The sequence below is a fragment of the Apteryx rowi genome, unplaced genomic scaffold (genome assembly GCF_003343035.1).
Source record: "Apteryx rowi isolate R43461 unplaced genomic scaffold, aptRow1 scaffold_131, whole genome shotgun sequence".
Taxonomy (NCBI): domain Eukaryota; kingdom Metazoa; phylum Chordata; class Aves; order Apterygiformes; family Apterygidae; genus Apteryx; species Apteryx rowi.
Genome location: NW_020447542.1, coordinates 895,085 through 915,500, shown reverse-complemented (window position 1 = coordinate 915,500; position 20,416 = coordinate 895,085). Strand labels below are relative to the sequence as shown.

Here is a 20,416-nt window from a genome sequence, read left to right as displayed (position 1 = left end):
GACTGGAAAAGTTTTATAGCTCATACTTGACAAGCAGCTCAGCATGAGTTTCCCTTACAACACTGTGGCAAAAGGCCTCACATACTCCTTGGCTGTGTGAACACAGCAGCTGTCACTAGGAGTAGGAAAGTATTTTTCTGTTTGGAAATTTGTAATACTTTCTAAAAACGGGAATAACGTCCACAGGGAAGTTCACAGAACTAATACTTACAATAATTCATAACTATCTTTAGTAGTTAATGTTCTGGTTCCTTGAAAATATTTTCTGTTCTGAAGAATTATTTTTTTCTGAACTATATCAAAAGATAAACAGCTGAAACACAATACAATCGTGTACATCAATTCTCCCTTGGATGGATATCAGGCAAACTGTAACCTACAATATTCTAGTTGTCCTTTTCAAGTAATGCACTTTTTCATTATCATTATCTCCCCTAGAACTTTCTTGTTTTTAGAAGAAAAACAAATCTGAAGATAAAAAAAAGTTAGTGCTACAGCTGACTTGGAAACCTATTAGTGAAATTCTTTATTGTCAAGTACTTTTGTCTGGTTCAATTTTTAACTTTTTTGAATTTATAATTTTGGTTCATAATTTGATTTTATGTATGTGGCATCTACACTGCTCCACTCATCTCAGTAGTAACTCATTATTTGATGGGCTTGGCTCCGAAACTGCATCATCATTTTGATAACAAGAACCAGTGGACACCYGATGGCAAGCTGCAGGTTTAAAACACACCAAAGAAGTACATTTCACAGAATACTTAAGAGGATTGTATAATATATTATCACTGGAGGTTATAAAAGTATAAAAAATGGGTTAGAGGAAGGATCAGTCCAGATACAATGGTACAGGTGATAGGATGGTACAGATACAATGCCAAGCTCAAGAAGTGTTTAAACACTTGGTTTCTGGAAGCTTGTAAGGTGTACCCTTAGAAAAATCATGCCTTGGCTGCCATCCTTTTTATAATTTTTCCTTAAGCACCTGCTTTTAACCATGGTTGGGACACAAGACACTGGGCTAGACAGACCTTTGGTCTGATGTGGCATGGGAACTCATATGATTCTTGTTCACCTTAAACATGCATGCTGAAGTTGAGCTCATTCTAGGCCTTAATGTGAAGCCTGAAGTTGGGCATAACATTGCAGCAGACATGTAGAGAGCCTGCAATATAGAGGTGCCCAACAGGATGATTTCCCAAAAAAATGCAAAATTCAGTTTTCATAAATCCTCTTCCAAACTGGAAATAAATGCATCCATTTATGTCAAAAAGAAAAACAGATAAGTTCATTATACTTTGACAGTGAAATATAATTTACTTACATCAGTATTACAGGAGCGATACCGTTTCCTTTCTCCAAGACAATATTTTCCTCCTCCCGAAGGCCTGCAAAAACATGTGTTTTATGTGTTGTATTAGTAAAAACACAAGTTCATGAAATGTGTTTATATATTATTAGTATAAATACAAGTTCACGAGATATATTTATATATTATATAACATAAATAAAAATAAATGTGAACAAATGTACAATAAATGTACAAAACTTCCCCATGAAGTTTTGAGATGAGATTTTCAAACATCTTATTAAATGATTATTTAACATTGACTTSAATTGGAATAGATGCAGAACTGAACTGAATACTTTAACATCTTCACTCACATAACATTTATCCAGTTTGAATAAATTCCAAACTATACAATCAAATTACTTTTCAAATGCACCAAAATGTATTGTTTTTAATTATTTCCCTGCTTTATTAAACTAGAATGAAATGTATATAAACAATCTTTTTTTTTAATCTTCTCATATTACACTTGAAAATATAACAAAATGCAGAAACACTGCCTGCTAAATTACTGGAGTCAGTAGCAAATACTGCATTTTCTAGTTCAAGAATCTGATTCTGATTTAAATCATGCATTATTAAAACTGAAGCAACTCCACAGTAAACAGGTTTTTATTAGTGCGATTAAGCCAGAACTTGCTCTTAAAGTTTCCAGATTCTTCAAGAACCTTATCTATCTTCCACAGAGGTCAAATAACGAATTACCATTGACTTAAATGGAAGATTAACCATACACCAGTCTTTCATCATAACTTGAAAGCAGGAAGGAAAAATACTTGTTGTTTTGTTTTATAATAAAGGACTAAAAAATTTACAAGTAACTAAAATGAAAATCAAAACTATTTTGCATGTTACAGATATTTAGCCAGACAACATTATCCTAAAATACTCTTATTAATTGACAAATTGAGGGGAATTTTTTCCAAATGGAGATTTATAAAAAAAAAAATTGCACTTGCTTGCTGCACTGTTAAGCATCTAGGATCCAATTATCTTTCAACATAACCATCGACGTACAGGGAGACAGGAACATTTAAAAAAATCCTAGGAAATTACTGATGCTTCAAACAGACTTTTAATTAGTATTTGTACTCATTCTATTGCCGTGAAAAAACTAATGTATTTAATTTATTATTCTCTCACAGAAACATAGTCTGTCGTGTTATCTATGCATAGGGATAATTTTTGCTTTTGAATGCATTCAATAATTAGTGGTATTTGCCAGATTTGATTGGTAGTTATTGCTAATGCTAGGACGTGAACAGACCACCTTAAACAGCAGTAATGTCTGTCTAGCAGAGTGAAGTGAAAGCCTGGCTTGGAAAACATGGCTACGAGCAACAAAGATTCGTAGGATACAGAGAACACTAGTTAGTATACAGAGAGAAGAAGGTAAGAAAGGAGTGACAGAAGTTGCAGAATGTTTTCCATGAAAGAAACAAAAAAGCCTGATGTTTTGAAGGAAAGTAGTCTTTGAAATTAATAATGGGCATGAAAACATACAGTATGAGATATGACTAGAACAAAGAGTGGACTAATAAAAAATATCCTTCTGCAAACACTTACAGCTCTGATGAGGTAACCAGTTCAGGGCAAACAAAAAAGCAGTGATTCATTCAGGAAAGAAAAGCAATGGAAATAAATATGAATTCCTGATCTGAGAAGTGCTAAAGACAGAGAGGTGAGCACTTACCTGGCAGACCTTCTCTGGAACACTGTTCAGGACATTGAGAAGCAGACAGAGATGACAGAACCAGTACCGATACACAAAATAGACCAAGTTGTAGTGGAGAAGCTGGCCCCAACTGAGAGTAGATGGACCAAGAGATAGTAGTGGCAGGGAGAGAAGTAGCTGAATTGTTTTAAGAGTCAGTGGGAAGTCACAACTAAGCGTTGGATGTGATAGGGCATAAATGTATTGTATGCACAGTAATATTATTAATTGCATTTTATATGTGAAAAGCTGTATGCAAAATCTTTGAAATATTCTGTGTAGCTTTTTCAATATAAAACTGCCAATAGTTATTTTATACCCTAGACAAGCATCAGAGACAATACATATCTTAAGAAGTAAGAAATCTAAGGCATAATTAAAGTATATTTTGCATGAACAGTAAGTTTCAGAACAAAAATTTTTCTCGTTACTACCAAATAGAAATCTGGCTATCTTTACAGTGCATGCATAATAGATACAGTAAAAAAAAATATTGAAAGTATATCTAGGGAGCTACTCTTGTGTAGCTGTTTCTGTTTGCTATTTTGAAGACAAATGTTGGCACACTAGCAAAACATTTTTACAGATAACATGTGAAACCACAGTTTTGAATAATTTCCAAGTGTGTCTTTTTGTTGGCTCTGGCTTACTTTAGCTACTTACGCTGGACTGTCACAGTGTCTTATAGACGAGGAGACTCCTCCTCCGCAGGTCCTGCTGCACTCTCCCCATATTGACCACGGACCCCAACCCCCATCTATGCTCTGGGGCCAAGTGCCAAAAGGTACGCACTCTCCCTGATAACACCACTGAAAGATTTCACAAGAAAAAACACAAAATTAGCTTCCAGGCTGATAGAGTTATCAGGACACAAAAATACAAGGGTCAAGCAATGACCAATTATAGGCATTAGCATTCCCTGTATAGATAACAAGACTAGTATTTTACTTTTTCTAGCCATGTTTAGACATTGGCGAGGGCGTGTGTGATTTGTTAATTGTCTTCACTAAATCCTGCATTATAAATCTCTAATACACACCAGAAGTTTAAATAAGCTTCAAATAAAGATTTTCTTTCTTCTTCACACATCCTTCTTAATGCTTCACATTAAGGGAACTGCAAGTTACTTGCATTCTTTTAGACATTAAGATCCTTTTTCAAGGTTAGTTTAGTAAAACACCCTCCAGTTATGATTCATGCAGAAGCTTCATTTTACACAAAATTAAAAATTCCTCACTCCAGTATTTTTAAGAAAGTAATCTCCTTGCATTTTAAAAAGAAAATCTGGAAGAGGTTACAATGGAAGAAGAATTTGTTGCAGTACTTCGTCTATACTAACACTACAGACATAATAAAAGCAGTAGCAAGGCATTAGACGTGGTACAGAAAATCCTTCTATACAGTGACTGGCCATTTGTTCAGGGACAGAGTGAGGATGTGTACTTTATTCATGCAGTAACTGAACCTTTGCAATATTATTACCTACACCGGACATACAAATCTACAGACACTTCATATGAGTGGATAAGTGTTATAGTGTTATAGTAAGTTTTCATTTCATAAGTCAGAAATCTTTTTTTAAACCACTCAGAAATAATCCTGGAGTCCATAGTTTCAACCACATTCTGGTGTCTATTATATCACTGAAAATATAGAGTAATTCTACTAGTTATGTCCATCCTGTTATTAGTGGGTTAGGCCACAGAGCAGAGCACGGTCGCAGGTTTACTCTGAGCTGGGTCTGCGTATTTCACTTCCAAAAGGTGGGCATCCATTGCTTAAATGCCTAGAAGTCCCATAACGGACACAGCCCATAAACACTACTGACAGACTCGGTGTTGGTTTGTACTAGTGGGTCCAGCAAAGCCAAGTTTTTTCTTTCCTGAGTCCTAAGGCTCACCTAAAGCCTCAGTCCCAGCAGTGTGTATGAGATGAGTTCTGATCTGAAGAGCTAAAGATAGTGTAAATGCAGTCACTGAGAATGACCTGAATTACTCCAGATTTTTATGAAAGCAATTGAAAACAGAATTTAACCTTCAGTCATTACTCAGAAAAAAAGAAATTAATAGCAGTTTGACATGAACAATGATTACACAGTGCTAGTCAAAGAAAATGAATAAAAATCCCTAATTTTTAATTAGAAATTTCATTTTTAATAACAAGTCAGTTCTAGATCATCAAGCATGTCAAACAAAAGAGTCTAAGTGCACAGCTCTAAAGAATGAACATTAAAACACTGTATTACTAATAAACTTATGTAGCTTATTCTCAACAAATGTACCTAGATACAAAGTAGTTATACATACAAATACATACTAGCATTTAACATCAACAAGTGAAACCTCTAGTATTATTTTTCTAGTCGCATTCATCATGGTTTCTTCTCTCAAAACATTTTTATCATCCATGACTTCTTGTTTGTCTGTATATGCTATACCTGAAACTGTTTTAAAGGACAGTTGTTACCATCCAGCACATTTCTGTTTATAAAACCTCATCCTCTAACAGTTAGAGAAATAAAAAGCAGCATTCATGTGTGCCTACAGAAAACATATGAAACAGAATATTTAAATTTCAAGTTCAAAATGCATTGTCTTTCTTAAAAAAAGCAAAACAAATCAATAAACCCAAAACGGACACAATGTTTCATGGAGTTCTACTTAGGAAAGGAYGGTTTATCCTTCTTGCAGTTCCACTAAATTTCCAACTCTAAGGTTTATGCCAATAAACAGATATCTGTTGGAGGAAAGTATCCCTCATATGGAGCGTCTCTTAAATCTAGACTATTATTGAATGCCTGTATAGCACACAATGCAGTCCATAAAGTAAACCCATGTATTTTGAGCTAGTATACATACATCCATATGTATATATACATCCATACATGACACAGTGTTTTGCAATGCCTCTAAGGGTACAATTACAATTGGGAAAGCAGTATTTATGTGAATTATATATGAGACATTAAATTTTTCTGGTTTTCTCTTCATTACAGTGATATTAAATTATTATTATAAATAAAGTGGTAACGATTACATTAACTGAAGACAATAATCCCTTTACAGCACTTTGTTAAAGAGGCTGCAGGATTACATGGTTATCTAGTGCTAGAGTCAAAAGCTAAAAATTAAAATGCTGCTAAGAGTAAAAATATATGCTAATAATTTAGATAGAAGTACATTATAAAAATATAAACACTTCAAAACCCAAGTTTATAAACCAAAGTAAAAGGAAACTCAGAGTTAAAGTTAAACCCCCAAAATAGCACATATGTACAAATAGAACATGCAAACAATCCTAACTCTATCCCGCTGTGAATGTGTACGATAGTCAGGTGTATTTTATCTGCTTTATTTTCCAAAGCAAAATAAAATCCCTGAAATTTCCTCTACCATCCAAACGTTTATTTCTTATACTTCCCATATTACCCCTCCTTCAGTGCTGTTTTTTCTCCTTCTCTGAAATTAATTGAGGACTTACTGCTCACTTTGGTTGCTATTTTTTAACTGAAAATTAATCTTTCAGCAGAGGCTAGCGATGCATAAAATCTCTTCCAGAGTAATTGAAAATGGCCAAACCCTTCATTATTTATACTGGGACAAAAGAACTATGTTTCCTCCATGAATAATAGCAACCTCACCTGCTGTCAGGAATGAGGTAGGGACTACTGAGTAACCAGTATATGAAGAAAAGAGAAGGTGTCATCTATTTTGAAAAGAACAATTCTTCATGAAAGTTTTAGAACTGAAAAGTTATTCTTCTCTCCCACTAAGAAGTAACTCTCAATTAATTCAATTAGAAAGACAGTGGTAATGCATTTAAACACTCGCATATAAAATGTGCACAAACTTTTAACTCTGTGAAAAATGTGAGCAGTTTTTAACCAAACTGAGAGATTTATAATGATATGCTTTTAGAAAATTCTGTACTCATACAGCAAGAACTGTAATAGCAAGAAAAATGAAGATAAATTAAATGTAAGTTTGCCATCTCAATTCTAATAATGGATTTTCAATCAGTGCTTCTACAATTATTTTGCTAGGAAACTTAATGTCCAAAAATAACTTGAATTTTAACCACCAGATAATCCAGCTTTATAAATTCTTCTTTCAGCATGCTGTGTTTTCACTTTTTGCACATTTGCCACTTGTTTATAACCCTGGCACACATCTATACTGATGATGCTATAAAAGTTCATTTTTATTACTTGAAGTTTAAAGACAAAAATACACATTCCTATCAGTTTCATCTTTTTGTTCTATTTGTGGCATCTCCTGAGCAGTGTCTTTTTAAACCAACCAGTTAGTTCACCTTCACAAATTCATCTCTGAGTATATATGACTAGAGAAGATTCATCTATTTTTGAACTGATTATTATAGGAATAGGAAAAAAGGGGAACCTTTCTGACCTCAGCTAACATGTAAGCCCTTTCATCAAAGCATGAAGGTATTAAAGCTTCAAAACACGACAGATGTACAGGTTCTGTCAGTAGCAAAACAACACACTATTCTCCTTCCTTGTATGCAGAAACAACTGAATAGCTTTTATGGAAAACACTCTGAAAACTTTCAGGCTTAGTCAGACATCTACTATGGAAAATTTCAGCCCAAAGAGTTAAAGTTTGGCAGGTTTATATAAGCAACTGAACAGAAGGTCTTATAATAAAGTGTTAGGCAATTTTAATTACAGAAATCCCTCCTAACTCTGCCTATAAGATATTAATGCATCAAATTTTGTTCAAATCTGAGTTAATAGTTACATAGAATTTACATCAGTGTAACTAAAAGCAGAAACTGACCCTCCCAATATGATAAAGTACTCCAGGATCTTGCTAGGCCTTTGGAGCAGCGAATGCTCCATTTATTATATATTTGGACAAAGCCCAGCAAAATAGGGCCTAATTTGGTTGTGGCTTGTAGGCGTGACTGCAATATAAATGTTACTATTATTGCAATAATGAAGTGTTACAGAATTGTAAGCTATTATTTTCTCCTTAGCATGTGGTGAAGAGAACTACATATTTGGAAAGGACTTGTGCTTTACGGCATTTTTGCTATCAGGAACTATTAATTTACAAGAACCTTTGAAGTCACAATTTATAGATACAATTCTCCGCTGTTTAAAGGCATGGACAGTTTACCTTTGTAAAATAATACCAATTCTCCCACTACTCTAATATCTAATGATGGAATAAGACACTGATGACTGGAAGAGATGTTTTGTATAGAGCAAAGTGATTAAAGCCTCTGGCAACTGGACACAGCAACAGTGTCTTAAAGCATCTTGACTTGTTCATTGTAGTCTCATGGTTTAAAAAAATATAAATTGAGGTAAATTGCTCCTTGTCATTGACAAGGAGTGGTGGTTCCAAAATAAACCTAGACTGTTGATTTAAGAATAAGGCTCCTAGCATTTTCTATTACTTTAATAAAAGGTAACAGTTTTGGTAAAATGTGAAGGTCTCTCTATTTTTATTGGCTAACTATAAGCACTACATTTTTTTAAATGACCCCTTCAATGAATTTATTTAACATGGTTTACCAATATTTCCAAACTCAGCATGGAAAAGTCATCAGAATGGTACTAGGTCATGGGCCCTGAATGAAGCCGTCAGCAAGAATTAATAAACTGTGATAGCTGCCCAAAAGCTTTCATTCTCTTTATTTAAACATCAGATTGCAAGTCAAAATGCAGTGTAATCTTTGTTGAAACTAATCCAGCTAGCATGGCAAGAGTCAGAACCGAGAACAGATGACAGTAGTCATTGTTAGGAAAAAAAAAAGCAGTCTGGAGCAGTAAATCTTAAGGACAGATGTAGCAATTCTCAAGAGAGTTACTGGAAATTGTTTTATGTAACAAATTCTTGTCATCTTGTCACTTTGAACATATCTGTGTAAAAGGTGTTGTATTATCTTAAAAATGGACATACGGAATTTACTTTTTTTCAGGTACATATCCTGTAAATCAATTATTAGAATATTTTTGTTCCCTCTTTCCTATTTAAGATCTGTATATATTCTGCCTTCTAATTATGAAACACCTTTTTACTAGTTTTCTTAATGTGAAAATCATTTTCAGATCTCCTTCCTAAACTACTGAGATACATTCAACCTTTAAATCAAAATTCACATGTCCAGACAGATATATATACAATTTTTATTAAAAAAAAAAAAGCAAGCTTATCCACCCCATTACTGACTTTCTGTACTTTAGGTCTTTACTTTAGGTCTGTAAGTTCATCAGACTGCATATCAAAGCCCTTTAAAGATAAACAGTTATGCAAATACAACTGAATATTAAAGGAATAAAAGTCAGAAGGGTCCCTGAGAAATATGGKTTTTTAAGAAATCCTTTTATTAAGGATTTTTTTTATATGCATATGTGATTCTGCTTAAATCTGAAGGAATAAAGATTTTTTTTATCTTCTAACAAAATAACAGATATCAATCTCTAGATATATGTCAGACCTTTTTCAGAAATCCATTACAGATCTAGAGTTACAACAGTTCTTTACAGGGGAGTGCTATAAAATTTAACAAAGATGAAACCAATACAGTTTTTACAGAAATTACTCAGAAAACAAAGCACTTCATTTTTTTTGAGCCAGGCTTAGAATTTTATAGCAAGGACAAATTGTTTATTAGATTAGATATATAAAGTAATCATTAAACAAATTCTGTAGGACTCTCTCATTAGGACATGAATGTATTCTGAACTAATACCTCTTTTTTTGCACTCTCACAATGGCTCATAAGGAACTGTGTTTTCTAGTTCTTTATTTCTCTCTGTAGTCTTCAAACAATAAATTATTTGTACTCACCCCCTTCTCTATGCTCCCTGTTTGGCAGAGAGTACCTTCAGCTGCTGGAATGCTGTTGGTAACACAGCGGTTACTTTTGCTGAGGCACCAGAGCTCTCTACACACTTCCTAGGAAAGAAGGCAGAAGCAAGTTGTTCAGAGTAACAGCCTAAAATTGTTTCCAGTTCTCATACACACACATGTATACACAAATTTGTTTTGAACAGAGACAATAAGAAATGGAGCCAGAGAAATAAATACATAGAGGGTTGCAAAACACTTTGGAGCAATTTCAAAGCCACCATATTTTACCTAAGAATATTCTGCCACAAACAATCTGGAAGTATCAAATTGTAGACTATAAAAAAGTGTTTTTCAAAGCTTTTTTTTTTTTTTTAATCAGTGCTAATAATGTGCTTTGTATATTTTGGTGTTTTAAAAGCAGTCTTCAGATGAGCTGTAGAATCTCCCTTTCTGTACTTATCTGCCTCAAAATTCCATGGTAAAAGGATACTAATAATTCTGAAATATGAAACAGCAACATTTGTTTCCATTAGTTAAACCAAGAAGTTTCTGAGCTCAGACTACTTGCACTCCTCTTCTGTAACACATGCTAAAACAGAGCATGTGTATTGAGTACTAATTGAGCTACATACTAAAATATTTTCTTTAGGCTTTTTAGATTTGTAGGTGATACTTCATAAATGATTTAACTATCCTAATTCCTTATACTGTCAGTATTAAATAAACACAGTTCTTCAAATAATCTTTTTTCCTGCAACATTTTCTCATTTATTTTTGCACAGTTACTCATCTAAATTAAGCCAGTTTTATTGACATTAGTGGTTCACTATTAAAACTACCTAGGATTGAAATTCATAATGTGGGACATGGTCCAAAGTTGGCTGAACACTTTGGAAATCTTCCTAGTCACTCCAGTTGCCCTTGGATTGGGCTATGTTTGCAGAATGAAATCAGAGATTATTTGTTTTTACAACAACTTTCTTGCACGATAATCTTTGTTATGTTATTCTGAGATCTGTATAAGAAGTTCACAACCTGCTTATAGATATTTTCTATTTTTAAAGTATTTTTGGAAATTTGAAAGACAAATACTCAGAGAGCTCTTTAAAATGATACTATGATAGTTACTACTATTACATTTTATTTAATGGCCACTTGAAATCATACCCTATAAGTGATTCTCATATAGATTCTGTGGCTGAACCTTTGCACAAAGAGCAAAAAGGAAAAGACGCTGTGAGTAAAATAAAGTTATTAGGTCCCCCCAATAATATTCACTGTTTCTCTGAGGAAATGAATGAGTATCTGGCACCTAGGCTGTCTTCTATACATCTCAACAGTAGCAACTTTATGTTTTAGCCAAGATTCACGTTTCTTGCATTGTACTGCATATAAAAATGCATTTATACATGTTCACTAGTAGCTGTAGTAACAGTTCAGCAGTACAAGCTATTCTTGAATAATGATGATTTAGAGGTAAACTTGCATGCAAAATTCTGTTCTAAGTGTAAAATCAGCAGAAGCATTGCATCAGCGTCAATATTGCAACAGTGTACTTAGTTGCACAATTGATAAAAGTAAGATTTCTTTAAAAAAATCCATTAAAAGACACACCATATTGGAATGGTCTGAAATGATGAAGAATGCGTACTGAGGCTTTCTGGAGTTTCCATCCCATTTTTGACAATTTGGTCTAAGTTATTTAGTTCTATTAAATCCTGCACTTGGTGGATGGCTCTACAAAAACTTAAGAGAATCATGTATTAAATTAACTGACATTCTTGAGCCTCTTTTTTGGAGAAATATTGCCATGTCTAAAAGCATAGCTGCAGCCAGTATAGAATCCATCTTACTTTTCAAATTACAATTTATTTTTCAATGAAGTACTAAGTATTTACTTATTTAAATCTCTGTGTAAAACGCTTTTGCCACTCAGATGACAACATTTTCACATAGAGACACATTCACAAATAAATATATGATTTAGAAAATCACATAGAATAGGAAAAGCACAGAAGACATCACAAATACTATTGAAATCTAATTAAATTTATAAATTTTACAATCATTAAGTTGCTTCAAAATTCAGCTCTAAATTAAAACCAGATCTAAACCAACTAAAAATCCAAACTTCAGTCCAGTACTGATTTCAAAGTGAAAAACTAAAATTGCCTTCTTTCAAACACCGTATGAGGTGCTATCATAATCCTGTCTTACTTGCTTTTTAATCTAATTTTCTTCTTCATTTACTTCATATGTGGCTTATATTGTAAAACTGTAATTGAAAGTGTCAGACTGTGATAAAATTCTACTTGTGATCCCACTGTTTATTTTGCATCTAATCAAGTTCAAATGTTTAAATTAATAGCTGTGTTTACATTGCAAAATTTGCATCAATGCTCTGAAAAGCCCCAAATTCAAGTGCATTGGGTAACAAAGATTTCAATCAGTCCAATACAAAGACACAAGCAAAATGTCAGATCTGGATCACAGTCTGGAATTTGAAAACATTTATATTTCAGGGTGATTTGAATCCAGAAYTCTGGTTCATGTTCCAGGGATTACTTATAGAATTTCTCTTTTGATTTGTCTACAGAAGTACATCATTTATACACTAACATAAGAGGGGAAGTGATAATTAAAGCAGGTATTTCATTGCAAGTGAAAATAGAGTATTTAACAATTTCTTGTCAACAGAAAACATTCTTTCTGTATACTCAAGCTGCTTTGCAGCACTACACTCCTCCAAATTCACCTAAGTAATGTCTCCCATACTTTGTAATTCCAGACTAGGAATCAACTGAACTGTGTGAATTAGTGGATACAGCACTCTAAAACTTTTATTCATCCATCTGCTTGCAGGATGATTTTAGGCAAGTCAGCTCACCTCCCTACTCCATACAATGAGAAAAATATTTTCCTTCTTCCTGAATTGCTTTGGGAAACAGTACATAAAAACTAGGTATTATTATTAACATGTCCTGGTAGTCCTTATTGTGCCATTAATTTCAGAAGGAGTTTGCCTCAGTAAATCCCTAAAGACAGAATGAAAGTAATGTAGAATTACTATGGACTGTATCATACTATTAATATTTAAGCAAAAATCTCTTCTTAAATCAGAAAGGAGTTCTGTTTGAGAATTATGACATACAATAACCCAAAATCAAAAGAATATTTCTTTATGGAAAACTATGGGAAACACTGAGGATTTATTAACCAAAATAACACCATGTATTACTTTGTAGAAATAATGTATATTAAAAAAAAATAAAAAATGTATTTTTATGATTTCATTTAAATATAATCACATTTATCAAAAAGATAGTTTACTTTCCCGTGGGGTATTGCATTTAAAAGAAAGAGTAGAATTTGAAGCATGTTCTCCATCACCCTGTACATGAAATGAAAAATAACATTAATAGTTATTTGAAAACAAGGCAGGTATCTAAAAAAAGTGGAAAATCCATCTGTGCTGTTACTCTATTAAATGAAAATAAATGGAAATAAACCAGGTATTAATATAGCTGTATGCCTTCTTTATTTTCAGCTGATTTTAGAAAGTTGGAGAAATTCTTATTAAGGTGCACAAAGCTTTCTCTTCTCCAGATCAACCCTATGCCTGGTGCTACCTTAGGTTCACAGTTAATGATTTAAGTTTCTTTCTTATTACTGCTATCCTATCAGTAACATCTCTAAGCAGCTGTTTTTATTAAGTCAGTCTGAAAAACATACAAGGCACTGCCATGGAAAGGTCAGGCCCAGAACCACTATTAGAAACTATACTTCCTTCCACACACGCATGCACACACACGCATGCACGCACACGCACGCACCCCCCCCCCCAACATAAGGTGACTCTTTAGGTTAGCCTTTCCTTCACTGGGGACATAGGATGAGGTTATCACATCCTTTTCCAACATCAAGTTTGCGCGAGTAATTTACTGAAACTAAGAAAACGAAGAATAATCTGAAAATTAATCAATGACCTCAAAGTCAGTCTCTGAGCGTGTGGATTTAATAACTATTAATTTTTAAAAGAAACAAGGGAAAGTGTTTTAAAAATCCAGGGAACATAAACTGAAGCTGAGGCCTTTYACAAGATCAAGACAAGATAGATGACAACCTGTAACGGTGTATCTTAGGGCTCCATGACTTCAGTTTGGAATTCGGATGCTTGTATTTGCAGTAAATTAAACAAAGCTGAACCCATCTAGAGAAAAAAAACAGCAAATCAAATTATCTTCTTTTTGCCTATGTGTTATCAATGATGGAGCCTCTTTCTGTCATGTCATGCAGAGTTACATATAGGCATTTCAAATTGTGTAACATCTAAGCATCCTATACCATCATCATCACAAAATGGTAACAGTACAGCACAATGGAAACTCAGTAATATGAGCAAAGATCCACTTGTGCTGTTCTTAATGTTTCAAACACTAACAAAAGCCTCAAATAAAAGTTAGCAGTTTGGCCCATAATATTAAGAAAATAAGACGGGAAATATATTCACAACATGTATTAAACTATGATAATTTGGGGGGGTTCTTTTTTTTCACAAAATTTAAAAATCTTAATTAGGATTTATATTCCTTCAGCATGTTATGAGCTATAATATGCTGCACCTCTTGATGAACATTTGTCAGAACAGAGTATTAAAATTAACTTGAATTGTGACTTACAATTCAGATTTGAAAAGCATCAACCTAGAATATTTTCACTATCACTGTTGAAATACTAATGGCAACATGTTTAAAACCAGAAGGGTGATTATAGCAATGGGTGAACTTCAGAAAGTTCAAAGACAAGTTTAGTTCAGATAAGCACCCCAAAGTTACCATTCCAGTGCTCCAATAAAAACGCTCATTAAGTGGTGCAGCATGTTATGAACCATAACAGGCTGAAGGAACGTGAAATATAATTCTTAAGGTTAAGTCATATTATGTTACCATCAAACTTTCCTAAATATTGGGTGCTTATGTGAACCTTATGAAGACTACAGAAGCCCCACAAAGTCACTCACCTAGAAGTAGCATCTTCCCTTTCAAACCCATGCAATGTACCCACCCCATCTTTATCCAAACCCCGTAACAGTATCTAGAATGCCACTATTGTTCCTACTATACTTACTGCACTTCTCCCATTTCGATCACTGTCTTTCCCTCCTACTATTTAAACAGTTTTATTAGATCCAGGTACCTTTGTGTTATGCCTACATTTAACATCTGCATGTTCTGCTGGGCATTTTAAAAAGGTAAAGAGAGGGAGAGAGAGAGAGAGGGAGGGAGATAGGGAGGGAGGGAGGGAGAGCACACAAGAGAGAGGGGAAAGAAAAAAGGAAAGAAAAAGAAAGAGAAAGGGAAAGAAGGAAAGAAAGAGAAAGAGAGAGCAAAAGAGAGGGAGGCAAAAAGAGAGAGAGACAAGATAATGTTAGGAGAGAAGAAAAGAGAGTGATATCAGATTGGTAGATGGTGTTGGCCCTGTGAGAATTTACTTAACCAAGATACAAAAAGGATGTAAAACCACTTTAGGATTCGGATAGAGGAAAACAATTGGGATTTTCCTTGACTATAGTAAATCTAACCTTAAAAAAAAGTAAAATTAAAGAGAGAGAGACAGAGAAAACACAAAATTCACTATAACAAGAAAGCTGAAAGTGTTTCAAACAGTTTTAGAACATGATCATGCAAGCCCTCACACAAGAAAACTCAAGAGAATTTAATCATTCCAAATGGAAAAGGCCTGCATGATAGGGATGGGAGGTTTTGCACTTGACAGGCAAAACCTTACAAAGTAAAGAATGCTGGAGAGGCTGATAAAGATGACAGAGTGCAATGGCAGGACCTTCAGTTCCCCTCTTTGCCTACACATAACTTTAACAGCAGTTTGCGAGCAACATAATATAAATCAATCTTTCATTGAACTACTTATGCTCTGCTAAAAAACACTGAGTATAAAAAGACTTAGCTGTGATAAGAAGCCAGGGAGCGAGTCACTTTTCAGGGAGTTAGGAAGTATTATGTACAGATTCAACTGAATGTACACTATGATCCATAGTATCAAAAGGCGAGGGAACAGAACGGAACTGGTAGTTTTGGGGTAAAGATACACCAATGGTTTCTCTTTCTTTCCTTTTTGAAAAATAGTCCCCAAAACCTGTTTTCACCTTCCTAAAAGCCCTAAGTCAAACTAAATGCCTCCCTTTATTTAACTGAAGTAAATCACATAAATGTATCATGAAAACAGTGGCAGCTCAGGCTATTGCAACAATAATCATTTGAGTTTATATAAAATACACACTATATTAAAATGCATTATTCCCTAACATTAAAATTTTCATCACCTAATTACAAGGGTCAATTGTAATTTCAGGCTATTTTGCCCTAGAAGAAATATTATAGCACTGTGTATAGAAATCTGTTTATTGTACTGGATTTGAGCTCATTACTTAGTCAGACTATTCTGAGTTGGCATGTGGGATAGTAGGAAGCAGTGACGGTATGAAGCAATGAAGGTATATTTATGTAGTCAACACTTACCCAGTAACTTTCCATTAACGGCAATTAGCCTTGTGGCCGTTCCCCACAACTCATAAAAAGCTTCCCAGAGACAACAAAAGCAAGGGACCTATTGAGGGCAGCAGGAGGACTCCTCATTGTGAGAATATATCCTCATTCTGCCTGTTCATAAGCAGTAAGAAGCAGTTAGGTTCACAGCTTGAATTTAATCTGTTCTCCAAAATGCACTAACAAAATGTGAGTACAAACTGATGTTTGAATTTTAAGCTATTTTAGTTGGCAAACTAGCCATAGAACTTAACTGCAAACATAAGACCATGACACAGAAGAGAGCTACCTGTCATCAGCTAAAATACATTACCTGATGTGTTAAATTCTAGTGTGAAATATGAATAGATTGTTCCTGCTGATTTGAGTGAAGATAGTCATGCATGCAAAGGAAAGAATTTGTCCGCTTATGTATCTATAAAGTATATACTGATACCACTGAAGGTTGAAAAGCAAAGAATGCAACAAAATATACCAAAGAATTGTTAGGCACTATCTCTGAAATCCATGCTAGCAGCCAAAAGCTTCAAAGATCATAAAATGCACCACAGCAATATCAACCATATGCATAAAGTATTAACTTCTATTAAAATGTCTGAGGTTTTAGCCTCTGTCCTAAAAATGTAGGGACCAGCTCTAAGGCAAAGCATTATTTTGAACCACAAAATCTCTAAGTTACAGTCAGGCATATTCCAGATACTATTTAAACTCATAAAACAGAGAAATTCAAAGTCAGACTGGAATTTTTTCCCAAGTTAACCCAGATAGAGCCAACAGCCCTATTATTAAGCAGATGCTCAAGAGGTTAAGGAAGGAAGGAGTCCATGAAAAATGTTCTCCTTACACTCACCTGAATAAAAAGATTGAAAAGGTTTCTGTAATACCAGGAGAACTGGCACACAAACAGAGTGGAGAAGAACTGAGCCATGCTTGACAACCAGCAGAGGAGAATTCACGCTGCATCATCCTAGCAAAGATGTAGCGTATCTTGTAGCTACAGGAATGAATGGGAACTGGCACTGTTCATACAGTTTCTAGCAACCTCAGACTCTCCCACTGCACTGAATCCTGTCAGATACTTGAGTACGTATTGAATTTAGGAAGAAGCTGTGCATATATATCATACAGCGAAATTTCCACAATTACAATTTGGCTTACTGGAAGTTTTAAGTTTAACATTACCCTGAATCTGAAAGTGTACCCTAAAAATGCAATGTTTTAAGTATTAATGTATTAACTATTTGAGACAAGTTTTCCTCTTAATTTTTTATTCAAAAATTTAAAATTTTATTTCTTAATTTAAATTCCCTAAAATTGCCACTGTATCAGGGATTGGTGGAAAGTATAAAGAACAATGCAGATGTGACATTAGAAGCACGACTGCTTACAAACACATGGTTTTACTGATAACTTAGCTAAACTTGAGCTCTTCAAATTCTTGTTTGACTTCATCTGCTGAACAACATAGGAAAAATCTGACCAATAGCAGCAACGCTTCTGCTGGAGCAGCTTTGTCCATAAGTGAATAAATGGATAGATCTATTTTGCCCTCGCCAATTTAGGTATTGTTCTAACAGTAATTCTCGTACAACTGCCAAAGGGTTCCTTTCGGGGTCAAAGCTCCTTTTCACTATGCCCACATAGAAAGGCAGAGCCTTGCAGCCTCTTCAGTACTTGCATGCTGATGCCCTAATCCCTCAAACACCTCTCCAGGTATTTAAGTTCCTAAGGGAGAAAGAAGGCTTCATGTACTAAATGTGCAAAATTCTTTACAGGATGAGGACCTGATTTATGACCAAAAGCAACAAACAGTTGAAATAAACACACAGAGGGAATATACGAGGAAATAGGGGAGAAATGGCAATGAACATAGATTATCATCAAAGTTAGATGGCTGAAAGAGGTAATTTTTCTAAAGGACACACATTAAGACAGAATTTCACAGTAGAAAGAGCATCACAATTCTCTAAGTCACTTTAAAAGTACTAGGTCTGAAATATTAAAATCTAAAAAATACTCAATCTAGATAGTTATACCAGAGCCTAAATAAAACCTGTGATTTTGTCTTTCTGAGAGTTCAACCATTTCTCTTGTCATGTCTCACCATCACAAACCAGTGAAGTATACAAGCAAGAGAGAGGGCAACTAATTCTCTCTGAGATTTCCCTTTGCTTTAGAATTTCCTTCCTTCTGGGTCACTAAACCCCATGTTGGAAAAACGACAGTGGCCCTTTTGTACCAGGCACTTCAGTACAGAGGCAGCTGACCGCTAACAAAAGTTTAGTGTACCTATTACGTTCCATTGTTAATTAGGGATCTTCATTATGTCTGTCTGTTCATAGTTGCACATATATCTTTTAGAGGGAGATCAACAAACTATTATAGCATTTTGTTGTGAGTACTACGTCAAATAGGAACCCAGAGTATTGAACCGAAGGGCTTTTTACCTTTGATAATGAAAGAGTAGAACTGAATATTCAACTTTCTGGGTATTTAGACCTAGCTCCACTATTCACTTTTAAAAACCCTTTCTCACATGAGTAGGTCTTTCTTGTTTGAATACTTTCCATCTGCACTATCAACTTGCAAATAATTTTCTTCCCGTCAGAGGTATCACTTGAAATATGTGCCATCATAATCATCATGACAGCATTTCAGAGCACTATGGTTATGGCAGATAGTATTTTAAATGTAGACAATATTTTAAATGTATATAATTTCTTAGATTGGATATTACCAGACTTTTACAATCATGTTATGTAAATATATACAATCTGAAAATTGTTATTAAGTGTCTCACAAAAAAACATATTTTTAAGTCATGCTCCATGGCACACTGGTGGAATACAATRCACCGTATCAATTCAGAGGACTGGTGATGTCACATGAAGACTTAATTTCTTTCAACTAGTGCCTCAGTTATGTTTCAGCCTCTTTTTTTGGAACTATAAGGGAATCCTAACAAAAACCTCAAAACAAAAAGAAAGCAGACAGCACAAAGCCAAGATTACCTAAATCTTCATTACTTCTAATTGTTTGCATTTTTAAGGCCAAGATACTGGTTTAAAAAAAAAAAAAACTGTGCTGTGTAGTTTGATCATCACAACAATGATTATATAGTTTAACAGTTTGAAAAAATAATACACATGCAGAAAAGCCAGGTTTTGGACATTATTAACTTTCCAGTTTAATTTAAAATGCAGTATAACTCCAAAAATAATGGATTAAATACCTGCAGATTTCCTTAGTCTGAAAATAGTGTGTGTGGTGAGAATTTATAAGAAAAAGGAAAAAAGAAGAGTATGCCTTAGATATAGTGACAGAAAACAGGGCCCTGAAAGAACCGGGGTGAGAAGTGAGATCTTAAAGAGAAATAATAAAGGCCAAAAGAAGTTTGATGAGAGATCAAGAACAGAAGACCCAGCAAGCTAGTCAGCCAACTACATACAGCTTTTAAATCCTTTGTACAATATGATCTGCCAAAGAGCCATCCCAAGAATAATATTGTATTTGTCACCCCAGGGATATTAAATATGGACTTCCTTTATATTTAACCTTTAGAAAAGTGATTAGAACAAATTCAATGATTACACTCTTTTATTTGAATAACAAGTAATTAAAATATTACTAAAACTATGCATTTTTAAACCATTAGACATATTTTTAAGGTTTATTTAATTTAGTCTCAGCTGACAATTTGATGACAAGCATAACAGAATGCATCCTTTCACTAGATATTTTGGGCAAGACTTGTTTCAAGATAATATTTAAAGATGTATTGCATAAATGGCCTAAATATTAGCGTACAGGTTTTTATTTCTACTGCAAATTCCTTTAACTTAAATACTGCACACTGGTACTAGCAACCAAAACTTTGCTCATACTCAGCTCTTCGGTATTCTTTTCAGCTGTCTAGCATCATGTTCCTCTGTTCCCATTCCCAATTACTCTTTTCAGTTAG

The 20,416-nt window shown here is 34.3% G+C and overlaps 1 protein-coding gene across 1 annotated transcript in view; it reads right to left on the bottom strand.

The window, feature by feature from the left end:
• The window catches only part of ADAMTS6 (ADAM metallopeptidase with thrombospondin type 1 motif 6), a 163,103-nt gene that overhangs the window by 51,896 nt on the left and 90,791 nt on the right, over nt 1-20,416 (bottom strand). Inside the window, exons 12-14 of the mRNA XM_026056451.1 lie at nt 9,890-9,997; nt 3,732-3,877; nt 1,328-1,391 (exon numbers count right to left, since the gene is read on the bottom strand). Coding sequence (XP_025912236.1) covers nt 1,328-1,391; nt 3,732-3,877; nt 9,890-9,997 — 318 coding nt within the window. The remainder of the gene's footprint in view (nt 1-1,327; nt 1,392-3,731; nt 3,878-9,889; nt 9,998-20,416) is intronic.